The 20,003-nt window shown below is 35.8% G+C and overlaps 1 protein-coding gene and 1 pseudogene across 15 annotated transcripts; one reads left to right on the plus strand and one right to left on the minus strand.

Annotated features, from left to right (window-relative positions):
- Nucleotides 1-1,185: 1,185 nt before the first annotated feature.
- On the minus strand, nucleotides 1,186-19,508 carry LOC147488798 (subtilisin-like protease SBT4.8). 14 transcript variants are annotated; one of them, XM_086575219.1, is made up of 23 exons: nucleotides 18,831-19,508; nucleotides 18,705-18,740; nucleotides 11,207-11,323; nucleotides 10,711-11,125; nucleotides 8,578-8,862; nucleotides 8,291-8,485; nucleotides 8,134-8,205; nucleotides 7,835-8,048; nucleotides 7,482-7,752; nucleotides 6,738-6,883; nucleotides 6,367-6,458; nucleotides 6,038-6,272; nucleotides 5,323-5,842; nucleotides 5,161-5,210; nucleotides 4,789-5,079; nucleotides 3,638-3,745; nucleotides 3,131-3,249; nucleotides 2,902-3,018; nucleotides 2,717-2,806; nucleotides 2,516-2,582; nucleotides 2,353-2,430; nucleotides 1,675-1,818; nucleotides 1,186-1,573 (listed from the first exon to the last, which is right to left on the minus strand). In XM_086575219.1, exons 12-15 carry the CDS (start codon nucleotides 6,091-6,093, stop codon nucleotides 4,878-4,880), a joined length of 828 nt encoding a protein of 275 aa, XP_086431345.1. In that variant the 5' UTR covers nucleotides 6,094-6,272; nucleotides 6,367-6,458; nucleotides 6,738-6,883; nucleotides 7,482-7,752; nucleotides 7,835-8,048; nucleotides 8,134-8,205; nucleotides 8,291-8,485; nucleotides 8,578-8,862; nucleotides 10,711-11,125; nucleotides 11,207-11,323; nucleotides 18,705-18,740; nucleotides 18,831-19,508; the 3' UTR covers nucleotides 1,186-1,573; nucleotides 1,675-1,818; nucleotides 2,353-2,430; nucleotides 2,516-2,582; nucleotides 2,717-2,806; nucleotides 2,902-3,018; nucleotides 3,131-3,249; nucleotides 3,638-3,745; nucleotides 4,789-4,877. The 14 variants fall into 14 exon arrangements, with proteins under 14 accessions (XP_086431345.1, XP_086431346.1, XP_086431344.1 ...); XM_086575220.1 differs by having other exon boundaries at nucleotides 8,569-8,862; XM_086575218.1 differs by adding an exon at nucleotides 4,184-4,305 and having other exon boundaries at nucleotides 8,291-8,862.
- Nucleotides 11,335-18,538, plus strand: LOC147488799 (uncharacterized; annotated as a pseudogene). Its single transcript, XR_015203274.1, has one exon. The product of XR_015203274.1 is annotated as an uncharacterized LOC147488799 (transcript).
- Nucleotides 19,509-20,003: the final 495 nt, after the last annotated feature.

Here is a 20,003-nt window from a genome sequence, read left to right on the forward strand (position 1 = left end):
GTGGTAATTACTTTTAATATGAACACTCTTTAATGTTCAACAATACTAACTTATTTGCACATATTTAGAATGGTTATATATCGTTATAAAATCATATTCTATGTTTCAAATACAAATTCAAATATTTAAAAAATCACACAAATTACTACACAGATAGTAACGCCTCAGGATTAAAAGATTCAAGAAAGATTACAGGGCGTTAATAGGATTACGTTCGATTTTAATTAATTAAAATCAACGATAAATCCTTATTTTATTTTTTATAAAATTCGGCAGAATCTCCTCTGTATTTTCGATATTTAAAACATGTAAATCCTTTCGTAACCTGAAAATCAAAACAATACAATTCTCATTGATCAACATTTCCAAGATATGTATATATACAAGTTATATATCCACTTCCAATATATTCAACAAACACATAAATAACATTACATATCTATTTCCACAACAAAATACATAAAATAAAAGAAAAGAAAATTACACTACATGAAATAAAATATTTGATTTTACGCAAAATGAAATTACAGTACATGAGATACAATAAAATATCCCACGAGCCCTCCTTGCAGAACCTCTGCTAGATTGTTGTCGAGCCATCTCGAACTCGTAGTCATCCTCATCTGAGTCTTCTCCATGAGGGTGTGAATGCATGACAACTCTATAATGTTTTTGAGCTTTCACTACAAAAGAAACGACTTTACCCAACAAACAATAACTGTCACCAAAGGTATTATCCGACAGCCAAAAACCACCGCACGATCATCAGAAAACGCTTGGTCGGCATAGGCTTCCGATAGTTATTAACGGTCAGAACAAGCAGTCGAGGTTGATGATCTATGCCAACGGTTATTCCCACTGCTTTGGCCCATCGGGTATTCTTGCTGTTACAAACCGTAAGATATTGACTGCTGTTACAAACCGTCGGATATTGACTGCTGTTGTTAACTGTTGGCCATACTTGATGTTACTAGCCGTCGGATACAAGTGTTATAGGCCGTCGGGTATTCCAACAGTTGGCGCTTGCTATTGTCCGTCGGGGTAGTTACTAGACAGTTGGTATCTGTCGGGTATTAGTTTTTTCGCTTAAAAAAAAATATTGGTTATAATAATTCTTTCAGGTATCTCAATCCCAACATTACATTCTTTCCCCTCCAATTACATTCTTGCATGTTCCCACTCAAATGCTACAAACGCCAATATATTCATAAAGAAACAATTAGAACAACAAAATGCTAAAATTAAAAGTAAAAACATTGACTAGTTTGTGACTTGCATGACTACAATAATCTTGCCTAACATGATTGTTCAAAGGAGAAACAGGACTCCAAGCTAAGATAGGAGCAATATCGGGGCAAAATTTAAATTTAAGACCGAACAAGAAATGTAAGACTGAACAAACAACCTAAACCAAGCCTTTCCTCATTTCCATTTACACCAAAAAATATAGAAGCGTCTAATGTCAACTGTCAAGTGTAGAAACAATGAACAACTGTGTATTTTAAGGACGATGAGCAGCCTAACCAAAAGATTTTCCCACCAATGATCACAACCCAACTCCAATTAAAGTCAACTGTTAAGAACACAAAAACATAAATAAACAAATTAGGCTAAATATGTCAAAGGAGAACATGAACATCAGGAGAAAACTTCATTTGAGAATGAACAACTCACAATATTGTTTTCAGGTCTCTTCCAGTAGAATCCATGTAAAAAGAGAGGCAGTAGATTGCAGGCGGCAAAGATATAAATCATCAATGCATGCTTTCCCATCAACTCTAGAACAATAGTTGGCTGTCTATATCCCCACACATCAACCTATAAGAAGAACACAAAACAAGATTTTAGCTCTAGAGTGTTACAGTTTCAATATACGATACAAACCGTCAACTAGTTATTATGCGTCTGTAAGTATATCAAACTATGAAACAAAATGCCAAACAGGATTTATGCAATGCATAACTAAGACACACAAGTTTGCAACATGGAATTCAAATATCTAACCAAAGACATAGATTCCAAGAAAAAAAATTTCAGCCGCACCGGTAGTAACACGTGTAACTTGAACTGTAAAAGGGCCTTGTTTACATGCATTCTGTCACATTAAGCAGATTGGTTAGTTGAAGACTAGATTTATAGTTGTTCTTGTCGATCCAACAAATTCGAAGTTTTTATTTACTGCATGCAGCACTTCTCCACCAGTCCACAACCTCCATTCGGTTTGAAGATTCTTTTTGGAACCAATATAATAGTTCACAGTGGATAGGCATTAGTTGACACTAACCTCAGAAAATTCAAATAAAATAGAAATGAAAACATAACGGCTTGAGTTAAGAAATTTTACTAGCTTACCAGAAAAGTCTAAAATAAATCCCATGACTACAAGACAGGAGGGGGGATCATCCAATGCAATATTCTGTCTTTGTGTTCCTGCATGCAGTTCAGATTTAGATAAGACATCAAACTACAATTCTTTGTCAATGAAAAAATATTTAGTTGCACTAAGATGAATTACCTTGAAATGTACAATAACATGGCCATAATATAACCCAATCATGTAGGTAACAACTGCCATCACTGAGCTGCACAACATGGTAAATCAAATTTACTACACATACAACTAGTGAGAAGGATTCATCACATTTACTTTTTATGTAAACCTGTGTTGGCATGAAAATGAAATTAATCCTGAAAATGCAAGAAAACCGTAACAAACCTTAAAATTCCTTCGTGTTCAAAAGCGATCGACACCAAGAAGGAGCACCTTGTGGAAGTGGACCATAATCGGTGACTTGATGCTACATTGCTGAAAAAGGAAAAAAAAAAAATGGAGGTATAACATCCGACCAAGGAAAAAAAAGCACGAGTAATCAAATTCTTCCATTATCTTGCAATCCTAACCTTTGTCCTAGAATATATAGCATTTTTATATAGATGTTGAACTCCCAATAATGTAATGATCTATCATTCCAACAAATTGCAAGCAAGTCCAAGGTCTCCCCTTACTCCACATTTCACCTTCGATGGAAATAAAAATATATACAACTCATTAGCTACAGATTTCAAAAAAACGTAAGGAACTCAAGTTCGAAATCAAGTTTAATATTAATACAAAGAGTGTTGAACCTACAGTGAAGGTCCTTGTTGCAACAGAAGTGCCTTCACTTGGAAGTTGGTATTCCCAATCAGGGACAAACAAACCATACAATAGAGCCATGTGCACAACAAGTAAGCACAAGGACCACCAACCTGAGAAAGAAAAGAGATGAGAAGGAACAAAATGCTAAGCGATCAGGACCACAGGCTGAACCATTCAAAGTAACAATAATGAACGGTTTTCTACACATTGCTGCAATAATAAGAAAACAGAAGAAGAGGACTACAAGATTCTGTCATACACAACTCTAGTATCCAAGACAAGAATCTATGAAATTCAAATTCTGATCTTAAAATGTAAAAATAATGTTTTCATGGTTAATTATTTTCCTAAAAATATCATAGCAAACTTTAATAGTTGTCAAGTAGCAAAGAAGAAAAAGGGCGACAAAGTGAAATAAGCAGAGAGTCTTCTCGTGATAAAAAGCACAATCATAACCAAAGAGAACAATACTGTTAAAGCAATACATGTGAAACTTACCACTGAAATTGGTACTTCTTCAGCAATGACATTTCTGATTTAACGACATCACCACGCTTTGAGCCAAATCTCACATAATGCGGCCAACAGATATGCTATTGTGATTCTCTGAAGGAAACAAATGCTTGTTCATCAATATATTTCAAAGGAAACAACACACCATACACATTAACAATATGAATTCCTTTTATCTGCAAGTCCTACACGAATATCTGCTAAACTGATGTTTACACAAAGGTGACAAGTTCGGAAACATAATCTTTCTACAAATCTCTTCACAGAAGCATGGACAATACCAACATTTCACAACTCACAAGATACTGACAGTCTGACATATCGATTCTTGTAGGAGTGTCAATGTCTTTTGAGTTTTCATTTAGTTGTGCCCGTGTTACTCATTGTCTTATCATTATTGGCGTGTGATTAGTTGATGCCTATGTAATTTTAAAGATATAAGAATAATAATATATATCTCAAGGTAATAAAGTTGCTTGTAAAATTGCACTTCAAAGAATAAAGAAAAAGCCTGAGGTGTCTAAAAGTGACCTCTGCAACATTGCGGTATGGAGCTTCATAGACCTCAATAGAAGAAAACACTGTAAGACTCCAATGGCATTCATAGAAGCACTATGAGTGTGCCAACAAGGGAACTGTTTGAAGATAGAGATCTGAAAACATGAAAATGCAAATTATGGAGGTTCAACAAGAGACAGTAGATCCAATGCAATAATGACTTTTGCACAAACAATTTCTATCCTTGCGCACAGAAGATTTATTCACTTCATCTCCCAATATTGGCCCATGACTATTCCTCTATAAATATGCTAAAGTACAAATCTTACATTCCTTTTTTGATATTTATCTAGCCATTACTATTCTTGTATAGATTTTTCTATTGCCCTTTCTAGCACCATTTATGTTTATTTTAAACTATCAGCATAGATTCACACCGATTGAGTCATTATATTTATGGAGAACTAATTACCATTAGACTCATGATATTTATACTTATGGAGAACTAATTACCATTTATTGTAGTAAAACTTACTTCTGATCCATGTGCATGCCATTACATGATCATTGAATATTAATGGGTACAAGGAGAAGACAATGCATGTACTAATTTACACAAGGATTTATGATTGTGTTACCTGGTGAAGGAAGCACTCAAGAGTTGTCAATTTACCCATTGCCAGTGCCATCCGCCCGTAATCTACGCAACGCTTTACGATGCAATATATTAAACCAAGATAATTAACAGCCAGTGAATCGGTAGATGATATGAATATGGAACGTCTTGTTCTTCATTACGGGCTATCATTATTGTTCTATAAGCACCATACACCAAAGGGCCGCTCCCGTCAATTCCCAAATCGGTTGGATTGCAAAAGACTATATTTCCTTTTGTTAAGTTTGGATTCATTTCGCCAGGAAGACAAAATCTATCAAATACATTAAAGGAAAATTGTCAAAAACCATTCGAGAAAACAAAAGTTGGTAATGAGAAAGTTATAGCTAATTACCCGTATGGGTAGAACTTTTCACTTGTAGGAAAAACATTAATTGCAGGCCCCTAATCGATACACAAAAAGTTCAAAGTTAGACAGTTGACATAGGTAAAAGACATCCTCAATAACATATTATAAGTCATGCCAACATTGATAGGAAACTAAAGAAACTCTTACCGTAAGGGTTTTATTGTTCCCGAGTGTTATATTCATTATGAACTTACGATCCGTGGTACTTGCTGCTACTATCAGCATCCATGGTGCACCACTTTGTACAGTAACCGATAAGAATCCTCTATCTCCACCAGAAGCTGATGTGAGAATTCCATGTTGCATGGCATGAAATGCCCCAACAGCAATTGCAATTTGAGAATAATCAGCCGAGTAAATATCTTCCCTCCCAATTGAGACAGATAATATATCAACTCCATCAGCAATTGCGTCATCAAAAGCGGTGAGGATGTCATGCTCCATGCAAGCAGTTTTCCAGCTCACTTTGTACACAACAATCTTGGCAGATGGAACAGCTCCTCGTGCAGTTCCTTCAACAAAACCATAGTAGCTGACGTTTTTAACTTCACGTCTAGCTGCCGTGGATGCAGTGTGTGTGCCATGTCCTTGAAAATCACGTGGGGATCTTTCTTCCTCCAAGTGGAAATCTTGGTCACCTTTGTAAAACCTTGCCCCAATAATTTTGCTGCAGTTTATATACGAGACAAAGGAAGTGAGGAACGTAAGCATAACAACTAATTAACTCATCACATATCCTATTTACTATTTGTTGCTTGAAAAGCTAAATATAACATCACCTACAATGACAGTCATATGAGTTAGATAGTTCTAAATCGATCACAAGATTTAACAAGTTCTAATGAGTAGATAGAAGAAGTACTTATTGCATGTGATATTTTGGCAAATGCCCTTCCATTTTTTTGGAGGAACCCCCATACCAATATCATTGAAGCTCTCGGACTCGCCAGATTCGGTGTCAATTAAACCGATAATTACGCCGCCTCGACCCTCGGGTATTCTCTTCACGCGACTTTCGCGGACCCAAAAATCCCAAGATCTAGTAGTTTGAGTTTTAAGTGTTTTGCTTGGGAAAACTGAGATTACACCTTGTGTGCCTATAATTCATGTTGTTAAATACAGGCTAACATACTATAACAAATACTAAAGAGAGTATGAATCAAAACCCGTGTTTTCCAAAAGAATACATACCAAGTAGCTTCTTACTCTCTTGTTCTGTGAGCCAGGCTGCAAATCCATTGAAACTCTTTTTGTAGGTGTAAATTAAGGATTCTACTGGAGAGCTACTCCGATGATTCAACAAAAGAGAAAAGTTAGAAATTATAGACAACACATCTTTAATGTGTGTTCTCATCCTTCATCTTAAAACTAAATGCAAATAAAGCCAAGTCTATTGAGTTGGATATAATTGATTAACCAATATAATATAGGAAATATATTGTTGTTAAATATCCTTAAATAAAATGACCAAGAAAGACAAGGAGAATATAGGAAATATATGCACATGTTGTAAATCGAAGAAACAAACAAAAATCGTAGAAGTAAGAAAAAGAATTACTTACATCTATAATAGCACCAGCAGCTTCAATTAACATAGGTGAATCCAGCAAATCAAAACATTTGCCATCCTTCTCCCTCCTTTTATTTGGGCTTGAGACTAGCAATACAAACTTATCATAAGTTTGCACAGGCCGAGTTACAAAGGGGGCTGGTAGAACACAACTCAATTATTGCTTTCTTAAGAACCATATTACATAGTAATAAAAAATATACATCACAACCACGAAACCCAAAAGGAAATAGTAAAAAGCCAATAATTTACTTAGTTACCCAAAAAAGCCAATAAAAAATTTTAAGTAGTAGCATGATGCATATGCTCGGTAGTGGTTATTAGGGCCAATAAAATATGACTACATCCTAATCCAAATAGTTTTCGCAATATTTTAAAACCGAATTGAATATCCGAACCCGACTAACCCGATCGATAACACTAAAACTAAAAAAACCAAAAAATTATATCCTGAACCCGACATATCCGAATCCGGACCGAATACATAAACAGATTGAAAAAAGTGACCCAACCCAATATATATTAGAATCTCTACCCGACCCTATTCCGCATGGAAAAAGTGTGTCGAGTCTAAATGACATAATTGTATTTATTATTATTTCAAATTGACTTTAACATTTTGATTAGGTGTTTTGAATTTAATCAATTGGGTATGAGCAATTCTGTCCAAACAAAATGGCTTAAGAGACCAAGAGTTACATAAAAATTAATTAATAAATAAATCCATTGAGGTGACCCAATGATTACAACATTAGCAGTTCTTTGGGCCAGATAACACTCCCTTGAGCGACCTCGCCAAGCTTTGATCTCCAATCATCATGAGGCAATGGTAATACAACACCTCCATCATAAATCACGTTCACATGAATTTTGAAATTCCCCTCTTCCAATCTCCTGTTACCAAACTCAGTATTAGGATCAATATCTTGCACGATACCTCTCGCCATGACTCTAAGTGGCCAACCACCACGCAGATCACATTCTTTACCAATATATTCATTGACAACCTACAAAATTAAATTGTGTTATCAGTCTTTTCTTATAAGAGTGGATCATATATGTTTTTCAAAAAATAACTCGAATAATTACCAGGGAAGCGTGGCTAGAACGTGGCGATTCAACATCTGCCATAGGCATTCTCCAACACTGCATTCTGAAACATATCTACCCTATTCTCAAGGTTCATGTTCATCTCTTTCAAAGCCAAATTATATTGTGCCACAACTTTCATCTTCTTCACCGATGTTTTGCATACCCCTTCACCCAAACCTCGAAAACGACCCCTACTATCTGGCCCAAGAACCTGTACTTAATGGACAATCGATTTAGTACCCTTAAAATCATGTCAAACAACAATTAATTACAATAACTATGATTAAATATGAGACCTTTGTGAGAGCATCATTCACTGACGTCTCTCATGACTCCAGGTGCAAAGCAATGTAACCATTAAGCTTTTCCTAGTAAATCGGATAAAAAAAAATCTCAAATTACTATCTTAAAAATAATTATGTATCCCAAGTCTTATTAAGTCAGTACACTAACAGCTAGCTCCGGGTCTTGGTGTTCCCCATTCTTTCTTTTATGATTGTGCATATATTGGTCCAATCTAGTGATAGATGACACAGGAACCCCTTTCTCCTTTGCCATTTCAACTTTAGTTACAGCTGCAGATTTCCTCCCAAGACACGAAGAATTTTTTTGTTGCTTACGATTTTCTGTGTTCCTCAAACTAGAAGCCTGCACATGTTAAAGTTAGTAATAGTGCACTTTAATTTATATCAAAACACATACACCTAATCACCATGAAATAAAATAGTAACCTCATTAACCTTGAATTTCTCTGTATTGCAATTATCCACAAATTGGTAGTGTTGGTATTTTTTCATTTCTTTTCTCAATCCCAAACTCAATTATTTGTCGGAACATGTTTCGAATTTCCTTTCCACATTTCGAGCATCTCTCAACATTTTTGCTCCCTCCGCCAAGATGTACTTTAAGCCTTGTAATGCCACCTCCAACTAAAATCTTATCACAGTATCTACACTGTGTCCCATTTTTATTTCTATGGATACGGATAGCGTGGCCCCACCTGATATCGAATCCTTTTGACATTTCTAACCTCGTTTAACACAAATGAGAATAATTTAATATATACATAAAAAAAATAATTAAATTTGACAATTCCTATTTAAAAATACATGGATCAAGTACATAACCATCTCGATGAATGCCAAAACAGTTGAATAATATTTACACTTAAAAAAACCAACAACTTAGATCATCTCAAAACGAATAAAGATAAGCTCCAAATAGTGCCACTATAAAATAAATGAAGTTCCAACCCTAATGATACACAATGAACCTATAAGTCAAAATTGCTCAAAAACGAATTCTACTCTATTTTCGGGTCACCAAAAACTATCTTATGAACCATGTCGTTCCAAATGAAAACCACTACCTAAAAGTAGGTTACAAACAACTTACAAAACTTCCAAGAATGATTGAAGAAACTCTTAGTTCATTTCTAGAAATATCTCTCAAATTAGATTCATGCACATAAAAAAAGAACACGGTAGATTTTCTAACTGAGTTACCAATACAATAACTTTTCCTACAGTCATCCAAATGATACCTCACTTGATTATTTGAAAACTAAGATATATACACTTACTTTTTCATATACAACCCAATGTCCCAATCTCAGCCTAACTAGAAGTAATTATAGCGTGAACTTGGTAACAATCCAAATTTCCAGCAAACGAAAATTCTGACGGGCTATCTTTAAGATAGCACAACTCTTTCCACAGATATCCAAAAGCATCTAGGCTTTTTGTGTTAAAATGCTAACACACAAAACTTTCTTCTTTATGTGCGTCTTCTACTCGATTCAACCTTGTATTAATTCCGAGAGGTCTACCACGACCTCGTTCTTGATTTGCCATAGCAAAATAACCAAGAAATTTGCTGAAATCTGATACCAATTTGATGTATTTTTGTCGCGGAAGCAAGAACAATAGATACACAATGTATAAAAATACCCAAAACTAGGGTTTAATGAATAAAAACGAATTTCATAAATTCAATCTAATAATAAAATCAAGTATGATCATCTCTTGTTTACAATGGTATTTATAAACAATCAATGAAACCTAAATAGAAACCAAACTCTATTCCTAAATCCTAATTAGATGCTACTAATAATCGAAATAGAAACCAATCTAAAAAGAAACTAGTCTAAATAATAAAAATATAGAAGCATGTGCGTGGCACATGCTAATCATGGGTCCTCACATCATATGGTTTAGGGTTCTTTTAACATTAGAAATCAAGTCTAGCAAACACTAATGGAAAGTAAATATAGTTGAGTAAACAATAAAATAATAATAATAATAAATATAGACACGACATATTGCTCTTACAATTTGAAGATTTACACTTACGCATAGAAACCTCGTTAGAATTAGTAAAGACTCTAATATAGAGGGGAGAAGAATTTGGAAACGTAATAGAGATAAAGTGGTTGTAGCTCATCCTCGTCCAACATGAGAAAATAAGGAATCCGAAGAATTTAATGTCAAGAAATACTGGAACAAGAACAAAGCAATACAACTTGAAGTAAAATATGGGTTTCTGAGGTTAAAAATGGATTTTGGAAAAACACAAGCGAAGTGTTCACTACTACTGCTCACCTAAAATTTGGAACTTGATCCAGACTAGGAGTACGACAATTCTTTTCACGTTCAATTGAAATTTGTGAAATAATGAAAAATGTCTATATAAAAAATGCAATTAGCAAACACATTGAAGAACAAAAAGTTAATGTAGAAATTGTATCAAGCATCAAAACCAAGAAGGAAAAAAATCGGGATACCTCAAAATTCAACAAAAAATCATAAGTTCACAAAACAAATGGTAATAAACAAAACTAAAATCATAACTCGCATGCAGAGCAAATATCTTACCCCTCTCACCAACTCTTCCATAGAGCATCCTTCTCGCTCCACATAAATTATTAAAGCATAACAAGAATGAAGGAATCTTCTAGAATGTGGATCACCATCCTTATCAACAAAGTTTTGTACACCTTCCAAATTAAAACCATACAAGGCCCTCAGGGTCTTGTAGGTCAGTCAGATCTGGGATTCCCAAATCAATTACAGGATAAACAAAATTCATCTCAATCCCATTGACATTGTGGGGGACAATGAATGTGCCATTGGCACCCCACTTAGAACCCCAACTGTTTAAACATTTCCAATATTCAATCTTTTCAGAAGTTCTCCCAAAGCCAACTAGATTTATACCATGATCTGGATTGTACTTCTTAGAACCTCTAAACAAGTATTCTGATTTATATGGATTTTCAATTTTTTCACCCTACAATGAAAAAAAAAATCAGGACTCTCCTCATGGTTACAATATATAATGAAACTGAAAGATGTTGAATTAGTCACTTACTTTTAAATGTCTATAAAATCCATGAGTTGTACCTATAGAAGCACATACCAGTTGGTATGCCAAAACTTTTTTAAATGAGTGGAAATCGTACACCGTCTCGTACGGACTTGAATACACCTACATACAAAACATAACTTAGATGAACATTTATGTATTTCCAGATGAATGACGCCTATTTATATATTTCTAGTAGGGGTGTGCACCCTAACCGAATCGCATTTCATATGGGTCGGTTATCCATTTACAATCCAAATCGGAGTCCGACCCGACCCACTATGTAGTGTATTATAGAATAATAGTATACACATGTACGTAATTTCAGTTGGTTCAAAATTTCAAATAGATCTACAAAGCCCCACGTGTAACCCCACTCTTGATATAGGAAACTAATAATAAATAAGAGAAGCTAAAGTCCAACCCTAAAGTCCTTTTCCCATTTTTTTTATTTTTTTTATCGGTAAAGTATGGTTTTATATATATATATCCAAAACATAAAGAAATAGGATGAGATATCCTATAGTACAAGTTACAAAGGAAATAAAAAACACAAGACATAAGACAAAACAATATATCTCCCATCAGCTCATTATAGTCTCCCATCTGTAAACAAAAGTCTCAAAATGAATGTGATGAAACTGATCATGTACTTTTGACCAAACAAACACAGGCCCTTTGATGGCCAAATCACTTTCTCCATAGACAAAGGCGTGTCTTCAAAATGTCTGTTATTCGTCTCTTAACCATATACCCCACAAAATCGCAAAAGAGAACATACTTCAAAGACAATGTCCCTTCGGAGAATGGATATTCAAGTTCCATAAGGCTAAAAGTTTCTTCATTGACCTAGGACAAACCCAAGAAACCCCAGATTCTAGAAATAAGCTCCAAGAAAAAGGGCACAACAACAAAAGACGATTCACCGATTCCCCATCCCTTAAGCACAAAAGACTAAAGTTGACGATCATCTCTTTGATACATCTTTTTCCAAGATTATCTATTGTCAAGATTTTGCCTAAGGAGGCACACCAAACAAAGAAAACAACTTTCAAAGGAACTTTGGAACACCAAATAGTCTAACTCGGAAAATTATGAAGGACTTTAAGACCATGACGAGGAATAAGAGAGTGGAGCTTAAAGTAAAAAGACCTAGTAGAAAACATCCTTTTTTTGTCAATTAACCAAAATCTCTTATCTTTGTCCGGCCTCATAGAAGGAATAGAATCTAGCTTCATTGTGAGTGCAGCCACAATCACTATATCCCTGTCAGAGAGAAGATTATAAATCCCCAAGTCCCAAGCAATATAACCATTATCTTCCCTCATGAACCAACAAACAGGCTTATTTTTAAGTTAGATAAGGCAAATAATCTAGGGAACGCCTGTAACAAGGGCCTCTCATCCAACCAAACATCCTCCCAAAAACTAATACTATCGCCATTGCCTAAAACATATCCAATATTCTTGTGAAACAACTCTTCTGGTTTTTGAATGCCTTTCCAAACACCACACCCATAAGGAATGGTAACGGATCGCTCTCCCAACCCAAACCCCGCTCGCCAAACCTAGGCACTATAACCTTCCTCCAAAAGGCTATCATTTTTCTCCCCAAACCTCCAAAGCTATTTACCAAACAACGCAAGATTAAACTCGTGCAAGGTCCTAATACCCAAACCACCCTCACGCCACGACACACACACCCTCTCCCAACTAGATGAAACCTATGTCTATCTTCCCTATCGTCCCAAAGAAAATCCTAAATAATCGATTCCAATCTATCAGCGACACTAATGGGCATATAGAAATGGGGACATGTAGTAGATAGGAAGGCTAGAAAAAATGGATTTAATAAGAATAACTCTATCACCCATGGAGAAGAACCAACCCTTCCACCCAGCCAATCTATGGCTAAAACACTCAACAACGGGATCCCAAATGGATATCGATTGATGAGACGCCCCCAAAGGGAGACCAAGGTATCTCGACGGGAGATTGCCAGAAGCACACCCAACTGAGGAGGCCAAACTATCAAGATCCTCCTCAGCACTCACCTCGAAGATGGTGCTCTTACCCATATTACCTTTAAGACCCGACATCGCCTTGAAACAACAAATAATACCTCTAAGATATCTTAATTGCTCTACATCATACCCCACAAAAACTACTGTATCATCAACAAATTGAAGGTGGGATATCAAAACCTAGTTTTGACCTACTTTGAAACCATGTAATGCCCCAAACCGATTAGTTCTCTCAATCATCTTACCAAAAACCTATACAAGCATGAGAAAAAGGAGAGGGGATAGCCTTGCCTAATCCTTCTAGAACTCTTAAAAAAGCCAACTGGTGAACCATTAATGAGAATGATTTATCTCCACGGACCTCGAACGCATTGAGGCCAATTGGGTTAGAAAGTAGACTCACGGGTCTTACTTTTTCATGTTTTATCAAAACCCTATCTCTACTTCTAGCCATATCAAAACTGAGGTCTAATATTGTGTAGAAACAGTTTTTCTGACTAGCAAAATTTTCAATGCGCAGTATTTTGGAGTGCATATCTTTTTCCACCCACATCCAAATTGAACGAGTCTTGCTGCATTGGATAGACGACTCACTAAACTATCATCCAGAATTTGATTCAATCAGAAAGACCAAGACTCCACTTTGATATGAAGTTTCAAATATCACTGCAGAACTGAAAACTGTTTTAATACGCGATCCACACTAAACTTAAAGTTGCGTATCAAAGATAAACCATTTGAGACTAACTTTTCATGCATCCCCATCTCACCATCCGACATCAAGTACCAACTGATATTTTTTTCAGGTGATTAACTAAACATGAGTGCCGATGGAAATGGCCACAATGCTAGTAATGTGGGGGATGGTAGTGGTAATGGAGGGGAGAATAACAGTAAAAAAACTGATATGGGATGGAAGTATGGCTTTTTAAAAGATAAGAACAATTCGAACAATGTGGCATGCGTATTCGGCAACAAAACTAGTAAGGGTGGAATTCACCATCACAAACTACATCTTGTTGGAGGAGGTGCACGCCAAGTGACTGGATGTAAAGAAGTGCCAGCAGCCGTGAGGAAAGAAATTTAGGAATTTATGGATAAAAAGAAAACGGTTAAATCATACTCGTCTCCTTCAAGTGCGTTTGATTCTTTTGATCGTGATGTGTTAAGGGACGATATCGATTTAGATGGAGCATATGAAGTGGTTAATTTGGGGGATGGTGTTTCTGGCAGTAGTTCAAAAAAAAGAAAAGGTACAATGGATGCTTTTGTTATTCGAAAAGTGGATAGTAATCGAAAGAAAGCGAAAGTAAGACAGACTACTATTGATGAGGCACTGGATCCGGGAAAGGTTGAATATGATATTCAATGCATAGCTAGGTGGTTTACCAAATGGGTATCGCCTTTAATGCCGCCAGGTTTGAGAGCTTCAAAGTCATGATTGACGCTGCTGGGCAATGCCCTGGAATGAAACCTCCAAGTTACCATGACTTGAGAGTTCCTTTGATGAAAAGAGGTGGAGAACACGGGTAAACTGTTGGAAGCACATAAAAAGGAGTGGGAAACGACAAGTTGTTCACTTATGTGTGATGGATGGACTGATCGAAGGAATAGATCATTGGTCAATTTCTTGGTGAATAGCCCTAAGGGAACGGTGTTCTTAAAGTCAATTGATACTTCTTCATTTTCAAAGACTGGCTTTAAAGTGTTTGAGATGGTGAGCAGTGTGACTAAGAGGATTGGACCAAAGAATGTGATACAAACCGTGACTGACAACGCCTCAAGCTATGTATTAGCTAGTATGTTAACTAGTTTAGTTATTTAATACATATTATTGACATTTTGCTTTTAAATATACTATTTCTACATGCATGTTTGTATTTCTTTTTTTACTTATTTGTAAATTATGGTAGGAAAACATTTGGAAGCCCATTTCCCTCATTTGTTTTGGACTCCGTGTGCAGCACATTGCCTTGATTTTACTTGGGAAGATATTGGAAAAATGCCAGATGTGTTGAACATCATAAAGAAGTCAATTAAGTTGAGTGGGTACTTCTACAACCACCTCAAAGCACTAGACATGATGAGGTTCTTTACACAAGAAAGGGAGCTGCTTGGGCCTGCCAAAACAAGATTTGCAACTTCATTTTTGACCCTCGGAAGCATACACAAGCAAAAGGCGAATTTAAGGAACACTTCAAAAAAATGGGATTTATATATGGCGGCATTGAACAAAAATGAAAAAAAAAAGTAAAAAAAAGTGGAACAGATTGTTTTGTCAGAGTACTATTGGAATGACATTGTTTATGCTCTCAAGTCAACTTCTCCACTAGTTAAAGTCCTCTGAATGGCAGACAGCGAGAAGAAACCCTCCATGGGGTACATGTATAGGGCGATGGAAATGGCTAAGGATGTAATCAAGGTATCATTCAATAACGATAATGACAAGTATGATGTTGTTTTTGAAATCATAGATAAGAGATGGAATTGCCAACTATATAAGCCATTGCATGCTGCTGCCCACTTGCTAAACCCGGAGTTCTTTTACAAAAATCCCGATAAAATTGAGGAAGATGCAGTAATCGCTAAAGGCATTCTTACTTGCATTGAAAAGCTAGTGTCTTCCATAAGTGAGCAGGTTTTGATTACGAACGGTCAATTACCAATGTACAAGAGAGCTGCAGGCTTATTTGGGAGTAACTTAGCAGTTATAAATCAAACGAAAGTAGCACCAAGTATGCTATTTCTTAATATTTTGTATGTTATAATGAGTTCAATAAGTTAGATCATGTTATTGTACAAGCTTAAAGAATCAAATGACTTACATATAATTACTAAATTGTTTTATACCCTTTATTTTATTTTATTTTATTTCACTTTTAAATATAGCTGAATGGTAGAGAGCATACGGGCAAAGTACTAAAGAACTGCGAAGACTTACAATACGCATACTTAGCTTAACAACTAGTGCTTGCGGTTGCGAACGTAATTGGAGCATACACTGTTCTAAAAATCGGTCTAGGTAGCCGCCTAGGCGGTCTCTAAGCGCTAGGCGGTGCCCAACCGACTCACCTAGGCCCAAGTGGTTTAAAAAATCGGTGGACCGACTAGGCGGCTTCTAGGCGGTCCTTTTTTTTTTTTTTTTTTTTTTTAATGATTAAATGTCGAAAATTAAAAGCCCGTGTAGGCTTAAGATTTGAATGAGTTTAAAAAACTAAAGTCTAATGTAAATTATATGTCATTATAACAAAAAGTATGTTTTTATATGAAGTCGATATTCTTCAACTATTAAACATTTTTGTAATAAGTATATTTATTTGTGTTTATTTTTTGAGTTATGGTAAATGATTTTCTTTATTTCTTGTAATATAGGTGTGTATTACTATATATATTAGGAAAAAAAACCGCCTAGCGCCTAGCCCGTCTAGGCACTGCCTAGAAGGCTTAAGTGCTAGGCGCTCTCCGACCACCCGACTACCACCTAGCATTTTTTAGAACACTAGGAGCATATTTAAACATGTAAGTAGCATACTAATATTAGTTATTACTAATGTGATCAATCAAATGTTTGTTGTTTCAATGTTATTCCTATCATATGACATATAGTTTGTTTATCACTATCAAATCAAAGTGGTTAAGTGTCACGGTTCATGGCTTTTTAATTAATTAAATTGGTTTTTAAATGAATACATCAAATTTATGGTGTGGCGTATTGACTTGTATTTCTTTTGGGAATTAATAGATTCACTCCAAGAAAAGGAATAAGTTGGAACAAGCAAAGTTGAATGATTTGGTGTATGTTAAGTACAACCAAAGCTTGGTGGACCGTTACAATATTAGGGATATCGTTGATCCTATTTCACTTACAGAGTTGATTGAAGAGTCTAATGAGTAGATCACTGGAGAACTATATGTTGATCCCAAAGATAAAGTGCATGATGGTGCTGACTCACTGCCGGGAGATGTGGAAGTGGCTAGTGGCCTATTTGAGGCATCTAATTCTACGCCAAATGTACCACAAGCATTGGCATCAACTAGTGAAGGCAGAGCCAAATGTACCACAAGGTCTGCACCAAATTCTTTTGCGTTCACTCTTAGAGATGAAGAAGACGAAGAAGAAGAAGAAGCAACGACGGAAGAAGTTGACTTAATTGAAAGTGATAAAGAATCGGACCAAGAAGACGGGGAGATGAATGTGCTGGAAGATGATATTCAATTTGATGATGAATATTAGTTATGTTTTTTAGTTAGGCTATCGGTTGAAATTTAAGACCATGGCACTTGAAACTCTTTTGTTTGTTTAGTGTTTGAGATTTTGGAACTTTGAACAGGTGCTGTAAGCCTGTAACTAGTATGATAATCAGATTTTGGATTTTTGTAACTTTGAACAAGTGTTGTAACTTCTCATGCTAGTGTTGAAAGTTGCTTTGGATAGAATATTTTATGAACCCTATTAGTTGATGTTATTTATAGTTTGATTTCCTTATTTAACAATAGAAAATCTGATAATGATACAGGCCAAGAGCTTTTTTTTAGGGGCGCGGTATTGGCACCCCATAAATGGGACTAGCACCCCTTTGACAAAAAGTAAAACAATAATGGTTATTATTTATATGTTCTTTTACATCCCACATGTTTATAGTTCTACGGCAGGCAGTTGCCACGAGATCGCACAATCCACGGATCTCACAATCCACGACATTGGGTTCCTGCGAGATCCCATATTTTTGTGTTTTTGTTTTTTTTTCAAAATTTTTTTTATTTCAAACACACACACACATATGGGATATTTCATTTTTTTTTAAAAAAATTTCTTTATACACTCCAAGAACAACACCAAAACCATAACAAAAAAAATGTATGATCAATCTATAATCTTGCTATCTCGTGGTAAATATTTTCATATGTTATAAGAAAATTTTGTGATCAAATTAATGAAGAGGAGTTTTGATAATTAACACAAACAAAGACTCCATTTTAATAAACAAAATCATTTTGCGGCAACTAAATTTTTTTACGGTGGCTTTTAAAAAAAATTTAAAAGAAAAAATGACCCACGGCAACCACTTTCCGTGGGATATGGGATCTCACGGCAACCCAATGCCGCAGATTGTGCGATCCCGCGGTAGTTGCTTGCCGTTAATATTTTTTGTGTGTTTAATAGAGGGGTGCTAGTACCATGAATTGGTTAAAAGGGTGCTAATTCCATTTATGGGGGTGTCAATACCGCGACCCTTTTTTTAGTGTTTTTCTATTTTTTTTTTTTATTGTGCGCCTCACTTCAATCAGGCGCGCGGTGCCCTACCCCTTGCGACTAAGTCACGAAGAAGGTGTTGCGCCTTAAAGTCAAGCCTTGACTACACTGGTATTTCCACTAGGTTAAACGTTATGCATGTTCACTATGAAATTTAACAAAAACAAAATTATTTAAATTAAAGGTTAGAGATAAAACTTTAAAAATAAATAAAGAGCAAAAATTACCGGTTGAGAGGAGAGATCATCATAACGGGGCTGTTCCTAAAAAAAAAAAAAAAAAAAAAGTTCAATAATTAATAACATACATATTGAATCATTATAAAATAGTTAATCATAATAAGATGTACAAACCTGAAGAAGCAGCTTGACGTATCTGATATGGGAACAATTCCCTTCACAGAATCTGACGAATCTGAAAGTTTGAAAGGTTTGTTCCAGCTCTCGATCTCTACTTCCATTATATCTCGCTCTCGAAATCTCACTCGATCTCTCCCCTTTCCCTTAAACACTCAATCTTATCTCCCTCCCTCTCTCTATTCACCAATTTTTTTTCTGGATTTCAACCTAAACCAAGCAACTGCAATTTTTGGCAAAATAATTTTATTTTCATTTTTCCAATATATATCGGCAACATTTTCGGCCTTGATCTCAAGTATGTAGCTATTAGTTATGTGAATGACTTTTGTTGGGGCTTCCCCAAGTGATATTATACCCTACCCAAGAGATGCACTGGATTGTAGATTCTCATGGAAAGGCCTCTGCTAATTTTTACCGTTCTATTTTACAATAGAATTCCACACCTGTCCACATTCTTTTCCAAATTGACTAAACTGTAGTTAGATAAGATTATAGCAAACCTCTCGAGTGATCCCAAAACTCTGTAGCTCACCAACTAGCCCACTGGGCTTCACATCAGTTGGGGGAGCCTTTGCCAGTTTGTCTCAGTTCATCTAATGGACCTATTATTGGTATTAAATGAAAGAAAGAAGGATGTTTAGCCGAAAACACAACACTCCTGCATAACCTCTCTGAAAACTAGCATTTCGCCCGGCCATAGCCGGGATTGTTTCAGCCAATAGGATGGGCTTGCTAAATGAATTGTATTAGAGTTAAGGTCCATGTTGTGGTCTTTTATGAATTTGGACTTTAGGCCTTGGAGGGTTATATTACCAAGTGTTATGATTATCTAACGTGTCCAAAAAGATTATCTGAAATAGAATAGAATAGAAACACACTGAAGCTGCCATTCGTGCTTTCCGTGAGAGATATCCTCAAGTTTACTCTAGTGAGCTGCTGATAGAGGCTCAGTTGTGCAATCGAGGCCACTAGTTTCAGTTGTTGCACCATTTCTGCAAAGACATCTCCGGGCAGTCATGGTTGACATATCTGAAGTTTTTCCTATCCTTGCAGAGTCTTCAGATGTGAGCAAGTTTTCCATGTTATCCTATGGTTATGCAGTTCCTCTTGTATATAGGCATCGACTTCTGATTTGTGGTGATGATAGCGTTAGCCTGGTAATTATCT

The sequence above is a fragment of the Coptis chinensis genome, chromosome 7 (assembly GCF_015680905.1).
Source record: "Coptis chinensis isolate HL-2020 chromosome 7, ASM1568090v1, whole genome shotgun sequence".
Classification (NCBI taxonomy): Eukaryota; Viridiplantae; Streptophyta; class Magnoliopsida; order Ranunculales; family Ranunculaceae; genus Coptis; species Coptis chinensis.

Excerpts from the sequence above, each read along its gene's own strand:
- LOC147488798 (XM_086575229.1), bottom strand. The coding sequence starts at position 6,093 with ATGGGGGTTCCTCCAAAAAAATGGAAGGGCATTTGCCAAAATATCACA. Across the intron at positions 5,843-6,037 it reads CAAAATATCACATGCAATAA|CAAAATTATTGGGGCAAGGT; the intron begins GTACTTCTTCTA and ends TATAAACTGCAG. Across the intron at positions 5,080-5,160 it reads GAAAAGTTCTACCCATACGG|ATTTTGTCTTCCTGGCGAAA; the intron begins GTAATTAGCTAT and ends TGTATTTGATAG.